This window comes from Thalia democratica, chromosome 1, assembly GCF_965202585.1.
Source record: "Thalia democratica chromosome 1, ktThaDemo2.hap1.1, whole genome shotgun sequence".
NCBI classification, from domain to species: domain Eukaryota; kingdom Metazoa; phylum Chordata; class Thaliacea; order Salpida; family Salpidae; genus Thalia; species Thalia democratica.
Window position 1 is genome coordinate 41,615,420 of NC_139165.1, and position 27,453 is coordinate 41,642,872.

General features: G+C 26.1%; 1 protein-coding gene across 2 annotated transcripts; it reads left to right on the forward strand.

Moving 5' to 3' along the window:
- Positions 1 to 409: 409 nt before the first annotated feature.
- LOC145849120 (THO complex subunit 1-like) lies at positions 410 to 22,337 on the forward strand. 2 transcript variants are annotated; one of them, XM_082954213.1, is made up of 17 exons: positions 410 to 487; positions 1,071 to 1,275; positions 8,338 to 8,475; positions 9,660 to 9,796; positions 10,460 to 10,563; positions 12,417 to 12,519; positions 12,815 to 12,906; positions 13,503 to 13,637; positions 14,078 to 14,195; positions 14,826 to 15,016; positions 16,703 to 16,852; positions 18,515 to 18,671; positions 19,345 to 19,414; positions 19,782 to 19,811; positions 20,351 to 20,443; positions 20,866 to 21,011; positions 22,032 to 22,337. In XM_082954213.1, exons 1-17 carry the CDS (start codon positions 416 to 418, stop codon positions 22,146 to 22,148), a joined length of 2,058 nt encoding a protein of 685 aa, XP_082810339.1. In that variant the 5' UTR covers positions 410 to 415; the 3' UTR covers positions 22,149 to 22,337. The 2 variants fall into 2 exon arrangements, with proteins under 2 accessions (XP_082810339.1, XP_082810340.1); XM_082954214.1 differs by lacking the exon at positions 19,782 to 19,811.
- The last annotated feature ends 5,116 nt before the right edge of the window (positions 22,338 to 27,453 follow it).

The following is a 27,453-nucleotide window of genomic DNA, read 5'->3' on the forward strand; positions in this document are numbered from 1 at the left end:
CTTCTTATTAATATACTGATAAACTTTATATCTTTGCTTAAATATATAATAAATCTCAGATAACTATTCTTTATTGTATTAAAACAAACTCAGAAAGTTGAAAAACAATTACTTACAGTTGTCAAATAAAACATATTTTAATTTTATTTTTCTGTATTTTTAGTTTAATCCTTTAATAATGAACCTTTAAAATTTTCTGAACTTGTTTAATTGTTTATTAAAAGCTATTTCAAAATTGAAAATACTATTAAGAGCAACTGGTAGCTAGATTATAACCTTCAAAACAAGATAAATCAGTATGAAAGGTACCTTACTTTCATTAAAATAAATTTATCTTAAATGAAATATTTGTATTATGGCCATTTCGGTTGAGTTCTTTTACATAAAAATTTTCAAGTATACTTATGAAACTTTTATGTCACAGCAAGTATTAAAATTAAAAATGGCAGCTGCATTTGTCTTTGAGACTGCAAGACAAGAATTTCGAGTGAGTTTGATAGTTTGTAATATAATTTTTTTATACTGTTGTAGCTTTTAATCTACTGGTTATTAAAGTTGTTATAAATTTAGCAGATTATTTAGAATAACTACATGACATCCTATGCAAAGTGTTGTTAAAGTTAAGTTGTGATTTTTATTTTGCTAAGTTAAAATTTGGAAACTATAAATTCAATGCTTTTTTAAGACTTGAATAAAGTTTTTATTTAACTGTATTTTTATATCCTTTATTTTATTCGAAACTTATTATCATAAATTATATAAATTGTTTAATTTTATAAATTAAAAGTATTATATTATTCTAAATGAAACAAAGACATGCTCGATCACATACCAAAATAGTATACTGTTTAAATAATACTCTTATTTAGTTTTTAAGTTGTTAAACTTTAGTTAGGTTTTTTAACAATGTAAAACATATCAAATTAAAGCTATAACATAGTTTCTACATTCATGAAACCAAAACAAGCAATAAATAAAACTTCAACTTTGTTGCTCAAAACAGTGAAAAATGAACTCTCTGCTTTTTTTAACAAAATACATTTTTAATCAGTTGACTTTTACAAAAACAGAGCAAGGTGGACAGCCACAAGAAGGATGCTGACCTGCAAGTATTAGCCAACTTCTTCAAAACGTACACTGGCATGGACAGCGAGAAGAAGACGGTGATGGACCAGGTGTTCAAGGATCTGTCCAGGTTGCTGGTGGACCAGGGCGAAGGCGCGGTTGATGACGTGCTCAGCATTGTCAGCGTCTGCATTTTCATGGCCAAGAAAGGTTTGTTTTGGACTTGTTAATATTTTTAGTTTTACCAGGGACTAATCTTCGGTTTTATAAACAAAAATCTTCAGGAAAGGTTAGTTAAGTAGTTGAAAAACAGATGCTGATTGATATTTTAGAATGTTTATTAATCTATTTTTTATTAAATTTTTATGATTTGCTTTATAAAATCTTTAGTAAAAAAAGACCATATAATTTCACTGTTTTAAAGTTTTGACTTAAAACTAAAATTATTTCATTAGTTTATTAAATTACTTTTAACCTTATAACTTGTGAGGTCTTTTAAATTCTGAATTTTTATTAAAATTAGATTTAATGTTTTGTGAAAAAGAGTTTAAAAAATAAAATATTTTACAATAGTTGCTGTATGATTTTTTTTACTTTTAGCTTATCACTGGAAGTTATTGATTTTTTTTCGATGTGTTTTGATGTTTATTAATTTTTGATACAAAAACAAATCACACAGTACAAAATTTAAGGTTTTGGCTGGAATTAAAGATGCTATAATATTTTTTGTTTAAATACTTTAAAGCTATCATTATAGGATCAATTTTCAGCCTGAAATAGTGTTTTTAAAATTAAGTTGATAAAACTACAAATTGAAATTATTTTTGTTTTATATGAAAACAAATATAATACTTTTACTTGTGTTTAATAAAGAAAATCATCACTTTATGTTAAAAAAAGAAAATATCATTTTTGTATATAAATTCAATATTGATAATGTAAGCTTTTTAAATAATTTTTTGGTTATTTGTTGTAAATTTCATTTTGTTTAATTTTTATTACTGTGTATTAAATAATAAAAACTGTAAAATAATTTTCATTCTCATGTCTAAATTAACAATTCTCATGTCTCTGTTTGTTTTATATTTCACTTGTTTAAAACTTCTTTAAAAATTATACTTTTCAATATAAAGAGTTATAGGTGAAAATTTAGTGTATTTTAAAAACCAATTTTTAACATATATTCTTTGGTTTAGACTAGAATTCAAAATAACTTTCTCTAAAATATATTTTAAAGTAAGAAATATCACACTCTAGTTATTAGGTTTTTTATCCAATTTCTAACAAGTATTTTAAGCCAAAAGTTTTTTACTTAGTTGTGAAATTTCTAAAAATCACTTTTGTACTGTTTTATCAATTTTTACTTACCTTTATGTGTCAAAAGTTACATGTAAAATTAAGTTGAAAATTGTTTGACAACTTAATATAAATAGTCAATAGATTGGTTTAGCAATAATTTTATTATGAATTTGCTTTTTGTTATAAGCTTGTTTTTAAAACGATTTCCAGTACAATTTTTTCTTGATCATATTTGTTTTTTTCTTTCTTAAACAATTAATACTAAATATTGGTCTCTATAGTTGTTTTTTTATAAAGTTTTGTCTAAATACTTTTATTTAGTTAACGTCTGCTAGACTCAAGACTTAAATACAAACTTTTGGTAGTTAAAATAATATGCAAATTTTTTATTTGAATTAATATTTTTATATTACTACATAAAAGTTTTAATTTTTTAAGATGTATTCCTAAAAGTTTCACTATTGTGTCAAAATAGACTTTTATTCATTCAAAATAAAAATATCAACTATTTATTAAATATACAAGTACAGTAATTATTTTAAAGTGATTTATACAAATACTTTATAACAGGGTTTCCACAAAGTCAGAAAAATTAGGAAAATTCAGGAAAAATGAGTAAAAATGATAAAAGTCAGGAAATTTATTTTTGAAAATGTCAGTATTATTCAGGAAATTTGGCATAAACATACCCTTAATAAAAAAATTTTTCATCACTATAAACTGCATTTTGCTAATGTTAATTTTAAAAATATATTTGCTTTTGTAATTCTATTTTTTTCAGGGTCTTATTGAATTATTGGAATAAATTACAATGTTGTATGATCTCATGTGTGTGTTAATTATGTGGTAAAGATACAATTATTTTCAGGGTTGCCACAAGGTCAGGAAAGTCAGGAAAAACTAAAAAAAATTACAAAAGTCAGAAAAAGTCAGATTTTGTTTGTTCAAATTTTCAAAATTCTTTATTTTCAAATGGTAAAAAAGTAATTAAAAATCCCTTAAAGTCAGACTAAAATTGCAAAATTTTCTTAGAAAATTACATAACTACTTTATTTCAAATGCCTTTATCTGGTAAAAATTAATAAAGTGAGTGCGAAAATAAAAGAAATAAAGCTCACAAACTGTGGATAGAATTAGAGAAATGATTTCTTCGATAAGTGTAGGGCAGGGGTCGGCAAACTGCGGCCCGCGGGCCAATTGCGGCCCGCGAAGGGTAAATCTGCGGCCCGCGAGCACGTTATTTTTTTGAATGGAATGCGGCCCGCGAAAGAAAATTTTGTGGCCCGCGAGCATGTAAAAGTGGTCCGCTGAGCAAAAACATATTTCAAGTAAAGTTTTTTTCGGTTATTCAATTTAATTTGATTAGTTTGGTTTTAAGTCTCTGTATAACATTTAAAAATAATTAGAAGAAGTTACTGCTTTAGTTTAAAAATGTGAAAAAGACAGATTAGCATTCTAACAGGATATTTTTCTGAGTTTCATAATAACTTCTATTTTACAACAGAAAGTAATTATCTAAAAAAGTGTGTAAAGAGTGCTTGAATTTAATAAGTTAGTTATATTATACCTATTTATTAAATAAACTAAATGCAAATGTTTTCCATTTTGTACAAAAGCAATGCACAGTAATTAACTAAAGTGTCATTTCTTTATAGCTTAGATATTCTTTTCAATATTTTTTATACCTATGTTTCTTTTATATATTTTTATTTGTAAATGCTATGTTTTAGTGTAAAAACATTTAAAATAATATAGTAATAAGAAAAAAAGATTTATTTAAGTTTTGTTTTAACACATTTTAATTTTTTAGAAGTTTTCTTTGCACTTAAAGTAATTTATATGCACACCAACTTAAAAAAGATGCTCATATTTTCAACCACTTTTTATAAAATACTTTAGTTAGTTTAAGTTTAGTTTATGCATAATTTTCTAAGTTTAATTTTTCTATATTTAATATCTAAATTTGTACACACACATTTAAAACAATATATATGACATAAACTAATATAGTTTTTGTTAGGTATACATTTTCATTTTTCAAAAATTGATTTTGTCAAACTAAGTTAACTTTTATGCTTTGCATATTAATACACACATTTGCCTGTTTTTGGAGCTACCTATTTAATATAAACTAGACTTAGGGATGGTTTAAAAACATTGACACACACTCAGACTATAACTATTTGAAGACTTCAAATCTCAGGCCAATTAAGTCATTTTGTAAGTTTTTGGCTAGAATTGTTTTTTGTATACAAAAATATCAGGAATGTTTTTGTTAATTCAGGCTGGCTTTTTTGCTCGAAAGAGTGGCAAATTAAACTTATGATGTGAGTTTTGCTCAAACCAAAGTGTTAGTTTCAGATATAATATATGTTAAATTTTAAGACTTGCAGCTGATATAATTCAAACATTTATTTTACTGTGAACAATCAGTGTTACCAAAAAACATGAATCTCGGAAAAGCTTTGAACTTGAAAATTTATGCTTAAAAATTTTGGAAAAAAACTTAAATTTGAGAATTTTTGAAAAAGCCTGGAGTTTCAAACAATTTTTACATGTAAAGTAGTGAAATTTCGATTATACACAAAAATTTAGCAAATAAACATTTATTTAAAAAAAAATATATTAAAGTAGCTTAACAGTGTTTTTTAATATTGATATACTTTATAAGACACTTTTTAAACTTTAATTAAACTTTATACTAAAAATAAAAGAAGGAATTGTACTTCTAAAAAATTTTGGTGCATTGCACCTTTACTTGTAAAATTTCACCGATTGTTGTGCTTCGTGTTTGAACTAAACCAAGAAGTTATACTAAAATGTCAAAGTTAAAAAAACATCTCTAATAAAAAATCTCAGATGAGCAATAGTTTTTCTATCAGTGCTCTTATGTTAACATATTGATTAAAGTCATAATTTGATCTATGCGACTTTATAACCTTAATGCATTTCCTAAATAGGACTTTTTGTTGTTATTAAAGAAATAAACAAAAGTTTTTCATTACTGCCAACAAAAATTCTTTAAAAAAGTTTTTAATTATAAACGGTATCTCATTTTTAGTAATAAATTTTGCTATTTTATAACTTGCCTTAACAACTTTTTTCTGATAATTCTGTAGTTACTGAACATAATCATGTGCTTTGTTGGAACTGACTTTGGTGATTTGTTTTTTTATCGTTTCTCGCAATAACTCCTAACTAACGTTTTATTTTTTATTTTTGTTGCTCGTCTTTTATTTTACAACTAATATTTTTTAATGCAATATTCTTATTGCAGATTAAGAATTGCTGTAATGCTTAATAAAAAATAAGTTTTTCCCTTCGCTAATGACTCAATAAAGTTTTATACTTTTCTTAAAAATGTTTAAGAAAGTTAAATGTCCATTACAGCTGACTTATATTTTTTTGGCATGTAATTTGTTTACTGTTAATAAGTTTCGTTATTTCTTTATGTTGTGAACTTTGTTTTAACTGGGTTGCTACACAACCAGGCTATTTTAAAAGCTTGAAAACTCAGATGTGTGTGAAACTTTTATTTCAAACACGTTAAAGAAATCGTAGAATTCCAAGAATAGTTTTTATGACTGTAGTGTAGTTTACTAATTTTAGTTTTTCCTTGTTTTTTTACACTTTGTGTACTTTTTAATGATGATGATATTTTTACTAGGTACTTAAGCTTGGTTTACAACGATTTACTAGCTTTTTACACTTTTAATAAACTTAGGTTGGTTTGATACAATTCAGACATTTTATTTAAGTATTCGAGAATTAATTATGTTAAAGAATTTGTTTTAGCTTTCTTTAATACAAACAGGTATTAGTTTTATTAAATTAAGTATTTAATAATTTTTTTAATGAATGTAAACTATTTATACGTAAAAACTTTTTTTTGAAGTTAATATTCTTAGAAATATGAAAAAAGGGGTTGATAATATAACAAATATATAAAAGTAACTAATAAATTGTCTTTAAAGTTTGGTTTTTATAGAGAGTTAAATTGTATGTAAAATTACAAAAGTATTAAATTTAACTTGTTAAGTGCTTATGAAAGCACATAGTTTATTAACACTTTTGTATATTAGTCAATGTAAATTTCATTCTAATTTTATTTAATTTAAATAGTCATTCTATGTATAGCTAAAAATCATTTAAAATGATAAGGTGAATAAAAGTAAAACTTTTCTCTAGTGTGACTAAAACTAAAAGATTATTCAAATGTCACTAAAACTAAAACTGCGGCCCGCGAAGACTTTGTAAACTTGAAAATTGGCCCGCGACCACCAACTGCCTGCCGACCCCTGTTATAGAGAGTTAAATTGTATGTAAAATTACAAAAGTATTAAATTTAACTTGTTAAGTGCTTATGAAAGCACATAGTTTATTAACACTTTTGTATATTAGTCAATGTAAATTTCATTCTAATTTTATTTAATTTAAATAGTCATTCTATGTATAGCTAAAAATCATTTAAAATGATAAGGTGAATAAAAGTAAAACTTTTCTCTAGTGTGACTAAAACTAAAAGATTATTCAAATGTCACTAAAACTAAAACTGCGGCCCGCGAAGACTTTGTAAACTTGAAAATTGGCCCGCGACCACCAACTGCCTGCCGACCCCTGGTGTAGGGGCAGCAGATAAGAACAATTTAAATGAAGTGAGGTGAATGTTTTTAACTGCCAAGAAAATTAAGAGGTGTGCAGACCAGGTGAAGGAAACCATGCCTTCATTAGATGACAAGGTTAAAGGGCTAATAAAGAAACGGAGAATATAAAATTTAGTACAAAAATAAAAGACTGTGGTGGATTAAGTTCGTTATTGTTTTAAGGCTTTAGTTGTAAAAGCTCTTTATCGTTTTAAGATTTTAATTGTAAAAGTTCCTTATATGTCTCTTCATTTATTTAGATAAATTTATGTTAGGAAATGCTAAAATATCGTTTCTTTTTTCTGACAAGTTGTGTTTATAAGTTAGAAAACACAAGCATTTTGCCGATTGAGCTGTTTATTGCATCAATCATACACATATCGTTCAAGTGATTTAATGGAAGTTAGATAATTGAATTCGGCAAAAAAATGTTGTTTTAACCTGAATAAAAATAAAATTGAAAGCTTAACATAGTTTTTAACGTTTGATTATGTTTTTTAAAATAAGTTTAAATTAGGGGTTTGATTTAGAAAAGTCAGGAAAATTTTAGTAAAAAGTCAGGAAAAGTCAGAAAATTTTTCTCAGCTTGATCTGTGACAACCCTGTATTTTGCTTATAAGGCTGTTTATTGCATATAAATCAATCATACACAGATACTTTAGATGGTGCAATGGAAGTTATATGATTGAATCTAGCAGAATAACTGTTATTGTATCCTGTATAAAATTAATATTGAAAACTATACACAATTTCAAGTCTTTGTTTGTGTATTTATTAATCGGTTTCAATTAAAGATTAGATCAAAAAGTCAGGAAAAGTCAATAAATTTTTTCAGCTTGATCTGTGGCAATCCTAGTATAAACTAAAGGTCTCTAATAGAGTGAAATGTTGTTCTATAACCGAATTTAAAAAAATATGATATGTATAGTTTTACAATAAAATATCAGCAAACACACAAAAACCAAAATAAATTGTGTGCCACACGTTTTGCAGTGTAATTTTTTTTATTTTAAACAACTGATAATTAACAAATCCTTAGGAAAATTATGTTAAATAAAAAATCAAATTAAGTTAATATGAATACGTGGTAAGTTTGTAACCGGTGAAATACTGTAGTGTAGTAATAAACTCTCATTGAATGTTTTTATAATGAACATTTAGTTAAAATATACATACTTGAATTTTATCAAGTCTCTCTACGATGAGAAATAGATTTGTGTACTACTTATTTTCAAATTTTCATCTTCCTCTTTACTAAATTATATTACTGATAAACAAAGAACACCAAAAAAGTAAAGTTTATAAAATAATCATATTGTAATACAACCAGGTCACTGCACTATGAGCACGCCATTCATAATACTCGCTGATGTGTTGGACTACATGACATTAGAAGATTGCGACAAGATATTCTCGTATATTGAAAGCAAAGTGTCTGTGTGGAAAGTCCCCGCCTTCTACGCAGCAGGTTTTTATTTGTTTGTTGTTTTAGTTACTATTTTGAAAGTTTCAAAGTTGTCTTGCCTATAAATGTTTTTCTTTGTACATGAATTACAAACTGAACTTATAATTTTTGTTTGAATATTTCTTAAAATTTTTTAAGTAAAATAAAAATAAATTATAGAAGTAAACGTTTATTAGGAAGTTAAAATGTTCTGAAAAAAGGTTTTTAAAATAAAAAGTTTGTTAACTTTTCATTGGCACTTAATATGAACAAGGTTGCCAAAAAAACTGGAATAACCTGGAGTTTGACAATTTAGGCTAAAAAATTGAAAAAACCTGGATTTTGAATAAAAAAACCTGGACTTTTTAACAAGTTTAACATGTTAAGTACAGGGTTGCTACTTTACCTGGAATCCTGAAAAAACCTTGAATTTGATAATTTAGGCAAAAAAATACCTGGAAAAACCTGGAAAACCCACGAATTTTATCAATTTTCACATGTTCAGTAGTAAAATTTCAAATGGACTCAAAAAATCTATCATATAAATATAAAATTTTCGTCAGCACCAAAAATGTTTTTATTAAGAAACATATTAAAAGTAGCTTTACAGTATCCTTTCAATTTTTTATACTATTTAACACAGTTTCTTACCTTTAACTTAACTTTTAACTAAAAATAAACCCAAAAATGTGTACTTTAAAAACGTGGATGAAATTTCGAAAATCTGGAATTTTTTTTGAAAAAACGAGTGGCAACCCTGTAAGTAGTAGATTTGACACAAAAAATCTATCATAAATATAACATTTTTTTGTCATTATCAAATTTTTTTTATTAAAAACCAGAATTAAAATAGCTTTACAGTATCTTTTCTATGTTTTTATACCATTTGACACAGTTTCATACCTTAAACTTAACTTTAAACTAAAAATACACCAAAAAATGTGTACTTTTAAAAACCTGGAAGAAATTTTGAAAACCTGGAGAAAATTTGCCAAAAAGATTTGGCAACCCTGTATGAAGTAATACATAAGTTAAATAGAATCATCATTTTTTTTATTTTATCCACCAGGTAAAAATCTTTTGTTGCGTTTGTGCAACAACCAATTTCTTAATTTTTCATTGAATTTAAATATAAAGTAATGCATATATTAATTATTACTTAATATTTATTAATATATATAAGTATAAACAAATACTTAATAATTCAGGTAAGAACTCCTTGTTGCGAATGTGTAATGACTTGTTGAGGAGATTGTCGCAATCAAGAAACACTGTGTTCTGCGGAAGAATACAACTGTTCCTCGCATGTCTGTTTCCCTTGGACGAAAAATCCGCACTTAACCTGGTTTGTAGTTTGTAATTAACAATTGTGCTGTTTGTATTTTAATTGAGTTTGTCTTTGCACCAGTTATTGAAATGTTTGTTTGTTTAAATATGGTACTGCTATTGTAATGTTAGTTTCTTAAAACAATGCTTAAAGTGTTAATTGAGCTGTGCACAAAAATTAGAATAATGACAAAATTTTTTCAAGTTAACAAGCATAAATTAAATTAAATTCAAATAAATTTTTTTTTATTGTTGTTAATAGTTAGCAGCATGTTCATTAATAACTTGGTTAAAAAAGTTACCCATAGACCATTTAAAGGTTTTCCGTACAAAAGTATAGGCACAGTAAGATTTTGTAGGCATAATACTGTGAACGTACTTTTTTCAGTGCACATATTTCCTAAGTTAAATCATAACTAAATTCAGTTATTAATTATAATATATCTTTTAGTTTGAATTTTCAAAGAAGTTTTGCAGTGCATAAATGTTTATTTCTAGTAATTGACTTAGTTATTATAGCAATATAACATTTTCTTATCAAAACTTTAAAAAGTTGTAGTTTTAACAACGTTTTAAAACAGAACCAGACAACACCTTTATATTTTCTGTAATCCAAAAGTATTAACACAATAAATAAATAATTTGAAACAAATTAATAAGAACTTGCATAATAAAAAAACAGTTCAGCCAGTTCAACACTGACAACAAAACGGAGTATGAGAAAAATGATGAAAAATCAACAAATGATGATGAAAATATGGATGTTGATGACCAACTTAATTCTAGGTTGTTTGATTTACTATAAAAAATGAAAAATTGAATGGTAAAATGAGAGTGGTGTTTTCAGTATATTACTGTTTGGTTGTGCAACATAAAAAACGCTCAGCATTAAACCAAAATTATACTTTTAAACCAAAAATTGAAGTTGATGAATATTTTATTCATTAAGTGAAACTTATATGTTGTACTTAATATTTAAATAGTTTTTTTTGTTTTGTTCTATGTTTTTTAACATAGTTTTTAATGATCTGCTTAAATAGTAGAACGTATTGTGGTTTCAAGTGTAACTTTATTGGATAGTTAATGTTTTTAAAATGTAGCTTTACAAGAATAATTAATTGATATATATACATTTATTTCAAGTGGTTGTTCGTTACTAAATAGTGCTTTGTTATATTTTTGATTATGCTCGTGTATATTGAAGTTTTTCGTATTAGGATTTACAAAATTACAAATTTTGTTTTAAGAGCATTATTTCATTTATTTTAAATATATGTATATAATTAAATATAAACAAAAGAAGTGTTAAATTTTTAAAGTAACCCCAAAAATTATTTAATTTTTTTTTTACCAAAGCATAAATTTAACTGAATGAGTTGAAAAGACAAGTTTCTGTTTAAATAATATTAGATAGGTTGCATGTTTGGTTAAAACTTTGATAAATATAGTTAAAGAGTAACATCAAATAAAAATACTGTAATAAACTACACACTGAAAAGTTACGTTAATTGTTAAATAAAAAACAGGTGGGGATACTGGAGTTTTTAAATACCAATTCAATAAGAAACACATTCTAAGTTTAAAATTTATTCGCATGACGACGTTTCGACTTTCCATTAGTCATTATCAACAAAATACTGTGCAAAATAACTAAAAATTAGTGATAAACAACTAAGTATACAAAATTTTAAGTAATACAGTATATATACATATATAAATTAGGATTATAAACTACTATAAAATAAAATGGTAAATAAATACTTACAAATTTTTAAACTAATATATATCAAACCAATCAAAAATTCTTAGTGTATGGGTAATACCCGGTTTAGTTAATTGTTTATTTAAAATTAGATTATATCGTTTAATTAGTAGAGCTTCACTTATCAGGGTCTCAAATTTACTTCTACATTCTTAAGACTTCAAAGTAAGTTTTACCACAACAAAAGTAAGCAATTACTTCAGTAATAAAGATAAGACACCCCATGAATTAAAATCTAACGTGGTCTATGAGTATAAATGCTCTTATGATAAGAGTATCCAGTATATTGGATTCACTTCATGACCATTAGTAGAGAAAATTAAAGAACATTTAAAAGGCAAAACAGCTGTATCTGACCACATTAGCAATTGTAATGTTTGTAAAAATGAAAAATTAACTGTTAATAATTTTGGAATTTTGAAAGAATGTAGAAATAAGTTTGAGACCCTGATAAGTGAAGCTCTACTAATTAAACGATATAATCCAATTTTAAATAAACAATTAACTAAACCGGGTATTACCCATACACTAAGAATTTTTGATTAGTTTGATATATATTCGTTTAAAAATTTGTAAGTATTTATTTACCATTTTATTTTATAATAGTTTATAATCTTAATTTATATATGTTTATATACTGCATTACTTAAAATTTTGTATACTTAGTTGTTTTTCACTAATTTTTAGTTATTTTGCACAATATTTTGTTGATAATGACTAATGGAAAGTCGAAACGTCGTCATGCGAATAAATTTTAAACTAAGAATGTGTTTCTTATTGAATTCGTATTTAAATTGTTAAATAATTAAAATCTGATACTATTAAAAGTTGAATCAATATTATTAAAATATGATTAAGATTAATAATAATTAAACAGCATAATAGACCACAAATTGTACGAGTGCATATGGAGCCTGCAGGACATATTCAGGCAACCGGCTCAGTGTTACAATGCTGAAACGTGGAAAAATTTCACACAGGTTCAACTTTTGTTGATTTTGAATTAAGTTTTGTACCTCGACAGATTATGACGTTTTTTAGATCAAAGTTGTATGATAAGTTATAACAAGTATCTTTAAACATTCTAAAAATTTCGACTCATGAACTTTTTCAGTCAAAGTCAAAATTACGTAAGAGATCCTTAAAATTTAAAGGCTTAAGTTAATAAAATCATAATTTTTTTCCTTAAGTCAACAAATTTAATTGGAAAAATAGTTATGTACCCCATTAAGGAGTGTCTAAATATTAATGACTTATTCATGGAATTTTCAATAGAATTCAGACGAAGTTTTGAGAGTATTGACCTCACACAAAATAGAAGCAGTCAGCAGCAACGCTTCACATAACAACAAGCACAAGTCGAAAAAGTATGTGAAAATATTAGAAGTTATGAGTAACTAAAAGTTGATAAAAATTTGTTAAGTAAAAAAATGTAAATAGAAATTAAAGTTTTGAGTTAAATGAAAAGTTAATAATTACATTTGCAATTATATTTAATTAGCTTGAAAATATTTTAAACAAAATGTTTCAAAAATAATCAAGCAGTTTTGAAACATTACTGTAAACTACTTTTTGAATTCATCATTAACTTTTTTTTTTCTTATCTTCATACCTTTAGCAATCTCGTTATTTTTAGCTACGATAAAGCTACCTGTTGATACAACAACGAATTGTTAATATTTTATTGCATAAACATAATAAGTGATATATTGTTTTGTGATATACATTTTTGTTTAAAGTTAAAAAACTTTAATCATCAAAAAAATTACTTGTCATTTTAACCTATTTTTTTTATTTTGACAAAGTTCATATGTTTCATAAAGAAGTTCCTATTTTGATAAAGTAAACTCTTGCTTAAGTAGTGTGTTTATAACTTTGTCTCTTAACCAAAATGAAACAAAAAAGAAATAATCCATTAACTCTCTGTTATTTTTTATACACAAAGGTTATCTGTTTTTTCAAGGTCGTACTTCGCAAAATTCCTCACTTCAAAGACCTTATCAGACCTGCAGTTGAACGACCACATGTTCAGAAGGCAGATCTACATCCAGTTTCTCATATTGTTCCGATATCTGCAGGGCACGAGCAGATTCAAACAGTTTGTTTTTTGCACTTTTCTCTTTGGTAATTTATTGTACTGGTAAAGACTTATATATTTTATTTTTTGATATTTACTTGTATACAAAAAATAATGCGTTTTGTTGTAAGCTATTACTGCAAAATGATTATTATTTAAATCTTTTATAACTTCTACTGAATTTATGTACAACTGAACTTGTTTATGAAGATGCAGTTCTTTTTTACTAGCATTTACATATTATACTAAAGTGCTAAAGACACTGAAGTTTCACTATTATTACATTATTATTATTTTTTTAAATAAACACGAAAGCCTCCAAAACTTTTTTATGGATAAAAAACTTCGATTTTTTATATTAACATTATCCGTATCAGTTATTTGGATTATTTTTCAAAGTATACACAAAAAAATTAATCAATTGAAAGTTTTACTCACAAAAAATAACAAATAAATACCAGGCCCTCATTGGTTCTCACCGACTCAATGAAAAAATGGATAGGAGAAAGTGAAAATAAAATTTACAATTTGTTAGGAGAAACTCCTCCCGATGGCAAGAAGTTCGCTTCATATGTTAAAGTTTGTTACTTTTAAATTGTTTTTTGTTGTCTTCAGTGTAGAATTTGAACTAACTGTGATGACTTTGTGAATTGTTGTCCATTTTCATTAATAAATACTTTTTTAAATATAAAACTTGTACATTGATTTATTTCGGAACATTTGTAATAATTGTTACTTGTTATTTATTTTGTTTAATCGTTTAAACTAAGTAGTACCCAATATGTGTATTCATTATTGTTTTCAAAACATTTTGATCGGTTAAAACTAGATAGCTTTTATTTTTTAATTCATTATTTTAGATACAAATAACTTGAAATAGTAGGTTCTTAAACCATTTAGTTTTAATAATTACGTTTCAAGCCAAACAAAAATACGGAATAATTTTCATGTATTGTCTTCTTTATGATGATTATTCATTAGATCATTTTCTTCTTTTAATAAATAATAACTCATAAATGTACTCGTTAAAAATGACAAGTACAGTATTTATCTTATCTTGAATAGCCTTATTCAACAATACGTTAATTTATAAAAAGTCCATAGTATGCTCTAGTCATAAATTTCTCAAAACATGCCTACTTAAAACTAGCAAACACTTGTAATGTTCTGCAAAAATAAAAATATTTCTACTAGTTTAATTTCACACAGCACATGCTGGCGAGGGAGGAGTTTTGGGTGGCGTGGAAGAACAAGAACTGCCAGTCGTTCACGAAGCAGCCGTGTCAGAAGGACGACAGTGAGGGCAGCGGGGAGCCGGCGCGCAAGAAGAGCAAGCTGGCGGGCGGCAGGAGCACCATAGGCGACGATTTCGTCAACGACCGGCCGTTGGGGTTGGGAAGGTTCGGTTTGTTTCAATTTGTTTGTACGGTTGTGTTTGTGTTTTTACATTATGTGGAAGAACTTAAAACTGTTTTTGACAACAAAAATATTTTATTTTATTTTTAACTTGGTTCTTTTTACAACAGTTATTCATGGTCATTTTTATTGCTGTCAAGCGTAAGTCTTGATTTATGCATACTTTTGCAAAAAAATAAAATTCTTTTTTTAGTTTAAACTTATGTGTTTTTAGTTGTTTTTAGTTTATTTCTTACATTTAACCCGTATTTTAACATAAGAAACTGAAATATTATGTTTTGTCATGAAATAAGTTACGAATGAACAGGGCTCGTATGCGCCTGTAAAACCTGGCTTAACTAGCTGTTTTGCTGTGTATTTAAAGTCCCAGGATTTTGATTGTGAATGCTTTTTAACTTGTGAATTTATAAAAATAAATTCGTATCATGATTAAAAATAATTTCTACTGTTTAAATTAGCTAATACAATATTGTAGTTGTGTTTGTAAAACTTATAAAAAAAAATTTGTCAAAAAGTACATCTGAGAATGTTAATGACGTCACAAAAATCAAATTACAAGACTGTTCTAACAATCTTGTATAAATTGCATGAAAATTTTAAATCATTTAATAGAACAGTGCGTTAGGTTTTTAATTTAGACCAGTTAATCTTACTGGCAAATATCATTGACAATCACCTTGAATACAGATTAGGTAGTCTTCTGTTATAATTTGTTAAACCACCTCTCTCCAGCTTGTTCTAAATTTTTGCATAAATTATCAATAGAAAAAAAAACTTTAATTTTTAAGTATGATCACATCAAAGAAGTTTTTCAGTTAAAAGTGTACTATTTTTATTTTATGGTGTAAATTTCTCGTGCAAATGCTATGTTTATCTATTGGGAAGGTATATTCTGTGCTATCACACGAAAAAGTTTAGAATGTATAAAAGTCATTGATATTATTCTTGGAACGAAAAGTACGTTTTATTTAAAAACAAAAGTAAAACTGGAGTTTACGACAAATTGTTTTTGACTTTTAAAGTGGTTTTTTAAAATAATTTAACATGTTTTTTTATATTAGTGCAAGTGTTAAAGTTAAGATATTATTAGTTTAAGAAAACAATTATTTATATTACTCTGCATTAAACACGAATAATATTAGTTGAAAGAATATTAACTTATTCTGTATTGACTACAAACATGATTAAAAATATTTACAGCGCCGAAACCGCCTCAACATTAAACTGGTCTGTCTTTCCTGTATTTATAAATAACATATATTTCAAAATATCTTGTATTTATGTAACACACCGCCGAACTAACGCGCTGTGTCGTAATATTTAGTCGTTACTTTACCAATATTAAGTTGTTTTGTATTTCCTGTATTTATAAAGTAGATATTTACTTATCTGTTCAAAAAATGGGTTTAATCATTTGCTAACAAAAGATCCTAGTGAAGTACATTGTTTCTGTGTGTTAACGAATCAACACACTTCAACTGGGTTGTTAATGGAAAGAATAACATTAACATATTAACTTTATTCTTTCCATTAACAACCCAGTTGAAGTGTGTTGATTCGTTAACACACAGAAACATATTTTGGTACAATAAAGGAAAATTACTGTACATATTGTTTTTATTTAAGATATTTACTTATTCCGATTTTGATAACTTTTTAATCATCAACAGCGCCGAACTGACGCGCCTGTGGTCCATATGTCCGGATAACAAGGCGGCGTGCCAGGCGGATGATCGAGTGTACCTGCCCACCCTGAAGGACTTCTTCCAAGATGCGTACGATCAGGAGGACCCAGTCAACCAGATAGAAGATCAGTACAAGTATAAAAAAATTTTGGATTATTTAATTTTTTGATGTAAAATACACAACTTTTTTGATTTTTAATTAGCTCATTTACAAGTATGAGAGTATTTTGTATTGTTTAATTTTTTGATATAAAATAAACAGCTTATTTTGATTTTTAATTAGCTGGTACTGCTTACTAAATGATTAAAAACTTGCCCAATTCAAGATAAAAAAATCAACGGATTTTATAGTTTCAAAAATACAGGAGTGGAGTCTTATAATTCTAGTATCGAAGACCTGTACAAGTATGAGAGTATTTGATATTCATGGTTTTCGTTTATAGTAAAATTATTACCTTTTTAAATCTGATTTAATTAATAAAACGCTGTTGTATTGTTCTCATTGATTTTAAGTTTTAGCCCTACTTATAAATTTTATTTTGAAATGTTTGAAACTACTTTCGTGTTTTTTGTTGTTTGAAAAGCATATAACAGTTTGGTTTTGTTTCACAATAAGCTGTAGTTATGTTTTAAATATATTTAAATTTAACTTAACATACAGGATATATTTTTCAACGGCTAGTGGTTTAAAAATAACAGAGTCAAGTCTTCTAGCACTATAATTTCACAATGAATTGTAAATTAGTCGATTCTCGATTTCTGTGTTTTATAATTTTCCTCCACTTGGCGCTACAGTCAGCCGAATATGTGTACTTATTTCAAGATAACGTTAAAAAATTGCTCATTAGCCTTTAGCTCGCGCACTACGCGCAGCTCTATTCTGTTATTCTTTATATATGTTTTTTTGTATTATTATTGTATTGTGCTCAGTTAGCCATAAGATCGTGCAGAGAGCACACCAAATTTAAGAACTTAAGACACTGATTAAATTTAAGAACTTTTTTATGAATTTAATTTTATAAGATCTTTGTGTTTATTTATATGATTGTATTGTGCTCAGTTAGCCATAAGACCTTGCGAGAAGCACCTCACAATTTAAGACTCTGTATTTTTAGAAATACCTATTTTTGTATTTAAGATTGTGATTCACATACTTTAAGAACATTATTAAGAACACTTTTATTTGTACAATTTTGTGTTTACTTGTGTGTTTATTTTCGCAGTTTTATTCTACTGTTATATTAGCTGCTTTATCAGTTCTACTTTCTACTTTTCACATTAACATCACTTATTCAATAAACTCACTTCATTAAATAAGTTATATATATTAAGTTTATTACATATTTATCAATTACTAAGTTAAACCTAATGAGTCAGGTAAATTCAGTAAAAACCTTAATAGCTAAACGCTTAAAGCGTTTAGGACTAAAGAGGGAACTTGCCCTAATTAAAGGTAGTTCCTAGCATAGGCCTAGGACTACAGAATTACTTTCGTCTTAGAATAATGGAAGTTTACTATAATTTATAATTTACTTGCTTCCTGTAAACAAAACTTCTACAACAGTTTTATGTTGCGTTGTGAAAAATATTGTTTTTTTTTTGCTTGCAAGAGCTAGATATATTTTAAACCTTATAAAATACACAAAACAAAATTCTCTGCTCGTGAAAAAATGTCTTTGTGCAAAAGTGATCTTTCGTACAATTTTGTCCCCTTGGTGCAAATTTGTGCCCTCGTGCAGTTTTGTACGCTCGTGCAAATTTGACAGCTAACCATATTTCAAACAATACTTAATACAGGTCGACACGCGACCCGAAGTTCCAGTGGAAGGGATTGAGGTTGCTGTCGAAGAAGAGCATGCACTTTTTCATTCCCCCGCCCCAGAACAACCAGCACAAGTCCATGAGCGAGTACTTGGCCAACATTATCACCACCAAGATCGACTCCGAGTTCACTGTCAGTTGAGTGTAAAAAAGAGTTTAAATTTTAAATTTATGTTATTGAGGTTTTAATGTACAGGGAATCTTGTAAAAACTTGGAATTCAAGAAATTTGGAAAAATAAATTCTCAAAGTAACATAAACTTTTAACAAAAGTCACTAAAGTCTGAAAAAACCTGGAGTTTTAAACAAAGTTTACATGTGTGTAAATGAAATTTAGATTAATTACGAAAAAACTATTATAAAAAATAAACAAAAAATGAACAAAAATTTTCGAAAACCTGGAAGAATTTTAGAAAACCTGGAAAAGTATTTTAAATAACAAATGGCAACCCTGAATAAACATTAAACAAACTTGTTTTAAGGATTGTAACATGGTGTTAGAAATTTTGTTTTAATGTAGAATATATCTTAAGCTCTTCTTTAAACCAGATGATGTGTTGCTTTTAAATATTACTTCAAGCGTAAAATCTAAATATAAAAATATTTAATGTATCTAATAAAGTAAATTAGCTTTTGTTAAAACGAGCAGTTGTAGCTAGTTTTGTTTTACTTATTGAAAAAATGTTCTCATTTTTACGAGTATATAAGAAATGCATTTTGATTTAAGGTTTATAGATTTCAATTGAAGTTAACTAACAAATTTTAATTTTCTATGATTGTATTAAAGTATATTTATTTTTATAACAGAAGCCAGTAAGAAGTGAAGAAACTTCGATGGACGTTTCTGCTAACGACACGAACAACGAAAGCACTGCAGGTATCTTAAATAATGTTAAAAAATAGTTGAAAAAAATGAAAAAATAAAGACTTTCAAAGTCGCTTTTCACAAGCTTTTTAACTTTCGACACAAACTTTGAGAACAAATGCAAATGTCTTGAAAGAAGTGCTCAAATGTAAGACTGAAAACTTATTTGTTTAAAGTTAAAATTAAAAAATTAAAAATAATTAAAGAAGAAGCTGTATGATTTTGTGCATAACAATTCTTTGTATGCGTGTTGAATTATGTTTTTATATATTCTCTAAATTTATTGTTTTATGTTGTATTAATTATTAACCTTATAGTTTATTGATAAACCTTATTAGGAAGAGTTTTGTAATAATTAATTTTGTACTTCACGATTTAGAGCTCAGCTACCTGGTTAAAGACTGTGACAGTGAGTTTATTGAAAAGTCGTGGAAATTTAGGAACATAGTTTTGTATTAGAAGTATCTTACCGTTAAATTGTATCAACGATTAAATATTTTAGAGCTGCATATATACAATATATATATTGTAATATATGTTACAGACATGTTAAATACATTTGTTAATAGAGCTTTTTTGTAAACTAGTGCATGTGTAGTCAAAGTTCCATGTAGTTAAACTGGAAAAGTTTTCAGAAGCTTCTTCAAAGTATAACTAACTTGCGAGACGTCGAGTTAAAATCGAGTGACCATATTTCACATTTAAACATATTTGCTTATCATGTTTAAAGTTTTTCTAAATAAACATTTTTTGAATTACATCTTAAATGTTTTCACTTTACAGAATAGGTTTATTCGGAGCACTATTTATAAACAATATAGTATATATACATTTTTTGTGTTTTGTTTCACTTTAATCTATCTATTGTAAATGCAATTCTGCATTTCAGTTATAATAAGAAGTTAATTTGAGTTAGTTAAAATAAAATTATAAATTTATTTCAAACAGATGTGTTAGCAGACGACGGAAATGGTGAAGATGAATTCAAAGAAATGGAAGAAAGTTCACAAGATGATAAAAAAGAAGATGCAACTGCTAATGGTTAATTTGTCAATATTGGCGTATATAAATAAATTTGTGTTAATTTACTGCAAATAATTCAATATATAAAGCTAAATTATTTTTGTTTGAAGCCAAATTAATCTACCACCTATTATAGAATGTTATTGCCATTTGATCCTTTTCGCTTTATTTCTTCATTTCTTTTGGTATTTATTTTTTAGTTTCGATTATTAACCTCACATTTAAAGATTACATTATGATAAGTTATGTAAAATATATTGTAAATAAATTATAAAGTTTTGTGCGTTGAAGATTAATGTAATTAATTATAAAGATTTATCATAAAAAGACATACATAAAATACTCAGTATCAGAACAATATCAGGACAATTGTGTGGAAAAAATGTTTTTTTACAATAAAAAAAAAGAAGTAGGTGTAACTAATAATAGTTTCTCTTCAGAACCATCTGATGAGGTACCATCTGAGATGATCGACTCAGTGGCGACGAAAGTGGCGGAAAACTGGAAGAAAATGGCGGGAAGTTTGAAGTTGAGCGAGAAGGACATCAAAGAAATCGAAGGCGATTCCGACGACAACGTTATGAGGGTGAGAATTTGAAATTGTTGTAAAAAAAAGATAATATCAATATACTAAACTGATCATAAGGGAGAGATTGGTTTGTTCGTTAAACCTTAGGGCTGACTTAAAAATAACAAACAAAAGGTGTATAGTAAGTAGTAGCGGAATATAGGAACGACCATGAGGCTTCAATAGCCGTTTTTCGTTTGTTTGCCAAGGTTCGACAGTTTGCGTATTAAGAAAATAAACAAATAAGTAATTCAAACCTTGTTTAATTGAATTTTATATAATGCTTCACAAATTATTATTTTAATCTAATCTGGTAAATATTTGAACTAATAAATGTTTATACATTTATATTTGAAAGCGGAATAACTATGCACTTTAAAATATCAAGAAGGGTGTTGATGTATTAACTGTTTATATTATTAAGTGTATTATCAACTGTATATATTATTCACTGTATATCACTAGAAGTAGTCCGTTGCAACATTTGAATTTATTTAAAGTAATTAATATTAGCACATATTATATAATATACATGCAAGTTATAGTAACATTAACTTTATGCTTTTAAGATTATATGATATGTTGTGTACTTTTAAATTTTTAAATTATAATAAAAGTTCAATTTAATCTTAGATTATATTTTGATAATATTTTAATAATTAACTGAAGACCTGGTTTAAATTGTTATACAAGTGAAATATTGTTTTGGTAATTAAATTAAAAAAGTTTGTGTGATATAGAATACAATGTATAAGAAGTATTTTGATTACAATATATAATGTTTAAACATTTAAGTTATAGCAATTGTTGTTGATATACTTAAAACTTATTTGTAATAAAGTAAAAGGCTTAAACCTTTCCCTTTAGTATTAATTTATAATAAACTCCTAAAAAATAGTTTGCGTTTCTGTTTGATTTAAAAGAAGTACACAAAAAACGTATAAAAACGCTTCCTATAAATAATAATTAAAAAAAAAATTATTGATTAAATTATAAAGTTTTTAAACCTCCATAATATTTAATCACAACAAACTTCAGGCACGCCAGTGTTTGTGTACGTGGCAGGATTTGAACGACAAGAAAGCATCGAAGACCCTGCTTGCAAATTCGCTAGCAAAATGCGGCCTCGAAGATGCTGCTAAGGTGCTCAAATAAATAGTTCAATTTTTTATTGTTTCTTTCCTCATTGTAGATTGATTACTTTTATTTTAGCTTTATACCGATGATAGTTTATTGAACTTTTCGTGTGCTAGTTTAATATATGACAAATGTAAATTCATATTTTTTGTCAATAGTTATATTCTATACAAAGTAAATTTATATGACAAAAAATAAATTGAATTGTTTAAATTGTAGAAATAGTACGAATTATTAGTTTGTAAAATATTTTTTTTAACAAATTTATGTTTGCCATAGCGATTTGAAAATATAGTCAATTTATTAGTAAAACTTTTTTATATAAAAAGATTTTTACTTAAAACTAACTAACCAAGCAGTAGTTTTTACTTTTTGCAGAGAATGTTTGTGAATAAGAATCTGTTGCCAAACTGATAATTAAAAATACTTTATAAAAAAAAGTTATTCAAAACTCACGTAAATAGTATATAAATATTGAATCACTTATTTATACTATAACAGAAAAAGTTACATATTTTACGATATGCAAGAAGCTTAACGTAAAAATTAACTTTTAAAAAGTAAATATTACAGTACACTCATATTTTATTGTGCACAATAAATTAAACTGTACGGACATTAATTGTTTAGACGCAAGTTTGAAAAATTATCGCACTGCATAGTTAAAGAGATATTTTTTTTATGTAGTTGGTTACAAAAATATTTACAGTTTTTTTTAAACTAAATAACCCAAAATAGTTGAAATAACAATAAATAAGATGCTTAGAGTAATGTATTTGGTAAGATTAAGTTCTTATTCCTTTTAATATTACTTATACATTTTCAGATTAACATTTTATGTAATATATTACTTTTAAAAAAAATATTGTTAAGTTATTAAAGCTAGTAATTCTTAATGAAATTGTACTTAATATGTTAATTAGTTAAGTTTGACCCTCAACGTATACTTTGGCCTAAAAACAAAATCTAAGGCATTTTAAAAGAACTATTTTGAAACATGTTGCTAATTTATTTATAAGTGTCTTGTAGTTCTCATTATATGATTCATTAAATTTTTGCTTTAAACAGCATTTAAAAAGAATATAATTAGAAATTACACAGTCTACAAAGACTTCTTTTATCGAGTCCAGATCATGAACAACTTTCTGACAAATATGGCCCGCTCAATTAAAAGTTGCCTACAATAATAAAAACTCTTCTTACAAGCTTTTTATAAATATAAAATATCATTTTAGGTAATAATTTATACTTAAAAAAATATTCCTCTGGACTTTTTACAACAACACATATTGAAAAAAATTGAATAAAAAAAATGTTTGCAGGAACATATATAAAAAGTTAAATTTTCTATAGATTTAAAAAAATCTGATTATAATGTTATTGACAGATCACAACGTTCATTTTTGTATACTTTTAAAAATAGTAGAAAATATACGGCATGGGTAAGTGTCAAGCACGAAGGAACACTTTTCCTCGGGTTGATTTTTTTATAATCCTCTTTTTACTATTGTATTAAAATAAGTATTTTATATCACTATCACTAGTACTCCTTATCCTTGGTCGGTTACTTTTTTCTTTTCTTAAATGTTTTAGTTTTTTTTGTTTCTTTAAACTATCACTGTTACCCATACCCTTGGTCGGTAATTTTGTTTTCCTATTATTTTATTTATAATATTAATGTATTTTATTCCTTTTTTACTATCAGTGTTGCTCTTACCCTTGGTTGGTATTTTTTTTTTCTTAACAATTTTTTTTTGTTTTTACTTTTACTAAACCCCTTACCCTTAATTTTTTTTTAATTTTTCTATCTTTGTTTTATTTACTCTTGTGCAAAAATTTCTTCATGCAAATGTGACTCTTCGTGCTAAAGTGTCTTTGTGCAAAACTGCTTTGTGTAAAAGTGACCCTTCGTGCATATTTGACCCTTCTTGCAAAAGTGTATTCGTACATATTTGGCCCGTTCCCATACAGCAAATATAACTTTTTGGATACTTTAGATTAAAGACCTTGTTTAGTAGGAACTGTCTAATTATAAAAATAGAAAATAATTATAGCATTTGTAAAGTTAATGATTGAATAACATGTTTACTGAAATGTAAAACCGCTAAAACAATCAATTTTAAAAATTGCTGTAAAGGTATACTTTTATTATAACAGTTGTAAAACTTAAAAAAAAGTCCAAGTTTCATTGTTTAAAAGTGTGTTAAACTACTTATACTAAATACTTTTATGTATAACTAACAAAAAAAGAGCACTCAAAATATTTGGTCCTAAGACCTGGTGCACGAAAAATATTTTCTGTTATCGAGTTGTGCACCTTGTTAAAAACCTTTTAACGTCATGTCCAGGACAAATAGCTTGTAAGTGTGTTTTTTACTCAGATACAAACACTTCTTTTGTGCTTGTAACAGTCATATCTTTTAAACTAAAACTTTAATTTTTAAGTTATTTGTAAAGTTTTGAAATGAATGACTTTTTGTGAAGCTTTGAGAAATCAGTTTAAAATAGATATTTTTACCAAAAGTTAGAATAAAATTAAAAATTTTCAACGAATGGAAACTAATTAAAAAATAATTAGCCGTTATATACTTAGATAAAACGACCGAAGTTAAACAATTTTCTTAAAAAAAAAGTCAGTTAGTCTTAAAAATAATAAATTTATAAAGACGAAAGTTAAACTTGCAAGAATCCAAAAATTTTTAAGAGAACGCTTTGACTAATATCAAACTATTATTGGGTTTACAACTAGTAAGTGAATAATATAATAAATAGATACACTTATTGTTAGCATTTTTTACAATTTAGAATAAATAATTGGGTATCTAAAAAATACTTTTAGGACCTTTTTTAAAAAAGCAACTATAAAAAGTTGATAAGAAGTCAAAAAAATGTTTGTGCTAATATATTTTTTTAAGTTTTAAAATTAGTTTGAGAAATGCTAATTATTTTTAGCCAGAAGCAATTTTACTTAAAGAAGAATTGCGTGAAAATATATTTTTATATAAAATTTGAGTAACAATAATATCTAGTAAAACCTTGATTTGTAATAAACAAAAGACTTAAGGCTAAAAACTTCTTTATCTCTAATTATTGGTTTTGACATTTATTAAATTGATGTCATCCAACTTACAAAACTTAATAAAAAGTAAAAACTACTTCTCTTTCTCTGGACGGTCCAAGCAAAGTTTTCGTTGTAGTAATGTTCCAAAGCAACATTCTTTAGATTGTTTTTTTTTTTTTTGTTTTGGAATTGTAACTTTTAAGCTAGTCTTTTTATTAATTATTAATTATCAATTATTCCAGATGACACAATGAAACTTTTGTAAATTTTTCATTGAAATGACTGTTGTGCTGCGGTTTAATTGAACAAGTAAAAAAAAAACAAAATCAGGTGCTAAGTTTGTTTTCATCAATTAAATCTCCGTTTTGTTTTAGAGAAAGCGTGATGAGACATTTCAAAAATTCAAACAAACTCTTTTATAAAGCTTCCGTCGGTATGATTTTTTTCTTCCATCAACTATTAGATCGTTATCAGAAGTGATATCTACATCAATTACTATCATCTTTTAGATGAACAGAATCAGAATATTCTATTTAGTTTTCATCAAGATTTTATCTTTCTGTTATGGAAAAAAACTCTTAAAAAAAATTGTTTTAAACAACTTCAGATACCTTATAGTTGACTTCTATAACTTATAAAAAATGTAAAAGATAAAACTAAGATATCTATCAAATTTTTAACAGTAATGATACCACATTTAAATTTTATTTTTACTTGTTTTGTTTTGATAATTTTTTTTAAACGAAATCTTAGTTTTACTTTCAATCAATGAATGCTTCAGCAATTAATATGTAATGGGCACAACTTCAAAAAAAAAACAACGTTTTTCAGCGGCTTAAAATGATATTCCACTAAAAGTCTTACAAAATACATCTACTACTAAGGTGTATGTATATGTGAAAGTTTTATCTCCCTATAAATTATTAGTAAAAGTCATTACAGCTTTCTACTTTAAAAATAAAAATTGCTTGGTTGTATTTTTTAATACTTTTATTGTATTTTATTTTTATATTCATAAACCAATCGACTGCAGTTCTTAAACTATGTAAACAAAAAAAGACATACTTTTAAGATTTAAAAAGCCCAAATTAATAAATATATCAATACAGTAACCTCTCGCTTATTTACGCACATTGTGTCCACAGAAAAAGTGCGTAAAGATATGGGAGATCGTAAAGAAATGAGAGGTACCAAATATACTCACTATAAAGGTTATTTTTTAATATTGCTTCTAGTTAAAAGCAGACTGGGCACTTTCCTACTTTTAACTATTTGTTTACTTTATTTATAAATATGAAAACAACAGATAAAACTATACACACATTAAAAAAAAGGATTTGAATTTCTATAAAATAATAAAACGAGTAGAAATAGTCTTACTATTTTAATAATAAGTAGAAATTGTCTTTATCTTTATTTATATGTGAAATTTTTATTCTATTCTACTTAGAAAATTCAATTTATAATTAAGCATTTCTTTACAATTAAAAAATGGTGTTTATTAATATATAGGGCAAGACTGCTGTATTATTTCTTTGTGTTTAAACTCTCATTATTTCATTATACTTTTATTATTAAACACAGTCATGTTTATTTCGGAACTTTGATTTAATTTCTTATTGATAACAAAATTTCTGATAAACTGAGGTGTAACTAAATGTTTATCAACTAGTCAAGGAACATAAATTTACAAAGTCTAAAGATATAGAGAGGTGTGTTAGCATTCAAAAACATATTTTAATTCAAAAATATACATTAAACCTAATTTGTGCAATATTAAAAAAAATAAAATTTTTATTTTCTGAATTTTATAAAATTCTGAAATGCGTAACTAAACGAGAGTGCGTAACGTCACGAGTGCGTAAAGATCCGAGAGGTTACTGTAGTATCAATAAAAGTTTGAGATTTTTTTTGCTTTTGGATTCTAAACATAATTTAGTAGCTGATAGAAAAAACAACTCCAGAGACAACAAATAGTCGAATAAATAAACACTATTTTAGTTTAACATGTAATGTACTTTATTTATTTTGTCAATTTTTTCATAAAGAAATAATTAAGCAAAAACTACACAGAAATGACGTAATAAACAATTTTAAAAACAATTTAAAACATTTTTAAAAATTCCACTTTAAGTCGTAGCCGCTTCAGAAGCCTACCAAGGATATCTGGAGTCGATTGAAGCAAATAAATACAGAATGAGTCATTTTCCAAACAAAAAAATGAAACTTGAAGATTACCTAATGGAAGATTCTGACAGTGAC

Bases quoted from the DNA above. Each gene is read 5' to 3' on its own strand.
- LOC145849120 (XM_082954213.1), top strand. From the start codon at position 416: ATGTCACAGCAAGTATTAAAATTAAAAATGGCAGCTGCATTTGTCTTT. The intron at 1,276-8,337 runs GTTTGTTTTGGA...TAATACAACCAG, and splicing joins CATTTTCATGGCCAAGAAAG to GTCACTGCACTATGAGCACG. The intron at 12,907-13,502 runs GTATGTGAAAAT...TGTTTTTTCAAG, and splicing joins AACAAGCACAAGTCGAAAAA to GTCGTACTTCGCAAAATTCC.